This window comes from Eimeria mitis, genomic scaffold, assembly GCF_000499745.2.
Source record: "Eimeria mitis Houghton genomic scaffold, Emh_scaff1599, whole genome shotgun sequence".
NCBI classification, from domain to species: domain Eukaryota; phylum Apicomplexa; class Conoidasida; order Eucoccidiorida; family Eimeriidae; genus Eimeria; species Eimeria mitis.
In genome coordinates, this window is record NW_013569914.1 from 9124 (window position 1) to 10065 (window position 942).

The 942-nt window shown below is 36.4% G+C and overlaps 2 protein-coding genes across 2 annotated transcripts in view; both read left to right on the forward strand.

The window, feature by feature from the left end:
- Nucleotides 1–356, forward strand: part of EMH_0040260 (uncharacterized protein) — a gene marked incomplete at both ends in the record, with an annotated part of 2825 nt that extends 2469 nt beyond the window's left edge. Inside the window, one exon of the mRNA XM_013495479.1 lies at nt 1–356. Within this exon, the coding sequence (XP_013350933.1) occupies nt 1–356 (356 nt within the window).
- A 432-nt stretch (nt 357–788) lies between these two features.
- The window catches only part of EMH_0040270 (uncharacterized protein), a gene marked incomplete at both ends in the record, with an annotated part of 521 nt that continues 367 nt past the window's right edge, over nt 789–942 (forward strand). The window contains one exon of the mRNA XM_013495480.1: nt 789–913. Within this exon, the coding sequence (XP_013350934.1) occupies nt 789–913 (125 nt within the window). The remainder of the gene's footprint in view (nt 914–942) is intronic.

Genomic DNA, 942 nt, shown 5'->3' on the forward strand with positions numbered 1-942 from the left:
TCAGCAACATCAGCAGCAGCATCATCATCATCAGCAGCAAACAACAACAGCAGCAGCAGCAGCAGCAGCAGCACAACCATCATCAGCAGCATCATCAGCAGCAGCAGCAACAGCAGCAGCAGCAGCAGCAGCAACAGCAGCAGCAGCAAACCATACTGATAGATCTGATATCCTGTCTGGCATCCATCAATTCTTTTACAGTCGGAAAAGAAACACAAAAGAAATCTCTCTTTGGTTGCCACCGAGAAGAAAAAGAAAAAGAAGAAAAAGAAGAAAAAGAAGAAAAAGAAGAAAAAGAAGAAGCAGAGAGAGAAGGAGAAGAGAGAGAAGGAGAAGAGAGAGATGAAGGGAGATAGGCGGCTAGGTGGGAGGGGTCGTTCAGGTCAATCGTTGCTCGTTGCTCTATATTCACCTATATACATACACCATCATATTTATTTTATTTTTTTTTTGTTTTGTTTTGTTTTGTTTTATTTTGTTTTTTTGTTTTTTTCTTTTTTTGTTTTGTTTGCTTGGTTGGTTGTTTATTTTATTTAGATGCTTTTTTCCTTTTTTTGTTTTATTTATTTAGTTGTTTTTTTTTGTTTACTGTTCATATTTATTTATTTATTTATTTATTTATTTATTTCTTTATTTGTTTATTTAATTGTTTGTTTATTTGTTTATTTGTTTATTTATTCATTTATTTATTTATTTATTTATTTATTTGTTTGTTTGTTTATCTACATATAAGCACCAGGCAACATCAACAACAGCAACAGCATCAGAAGCAGCAACAACAGCAGCATATGCAGCAGCAGCAGCAGCAGCAACAACAGCAGCAACAGCAACAGCAACAGCAGCAGCAGCAGCAACAGCAGCAACAGCAGCAACAGCAGCAGCAACAGCAGCATCCCCCGCTTTCCCTCTTTGTGTGTATGATGAATATATTTGACTACAAGC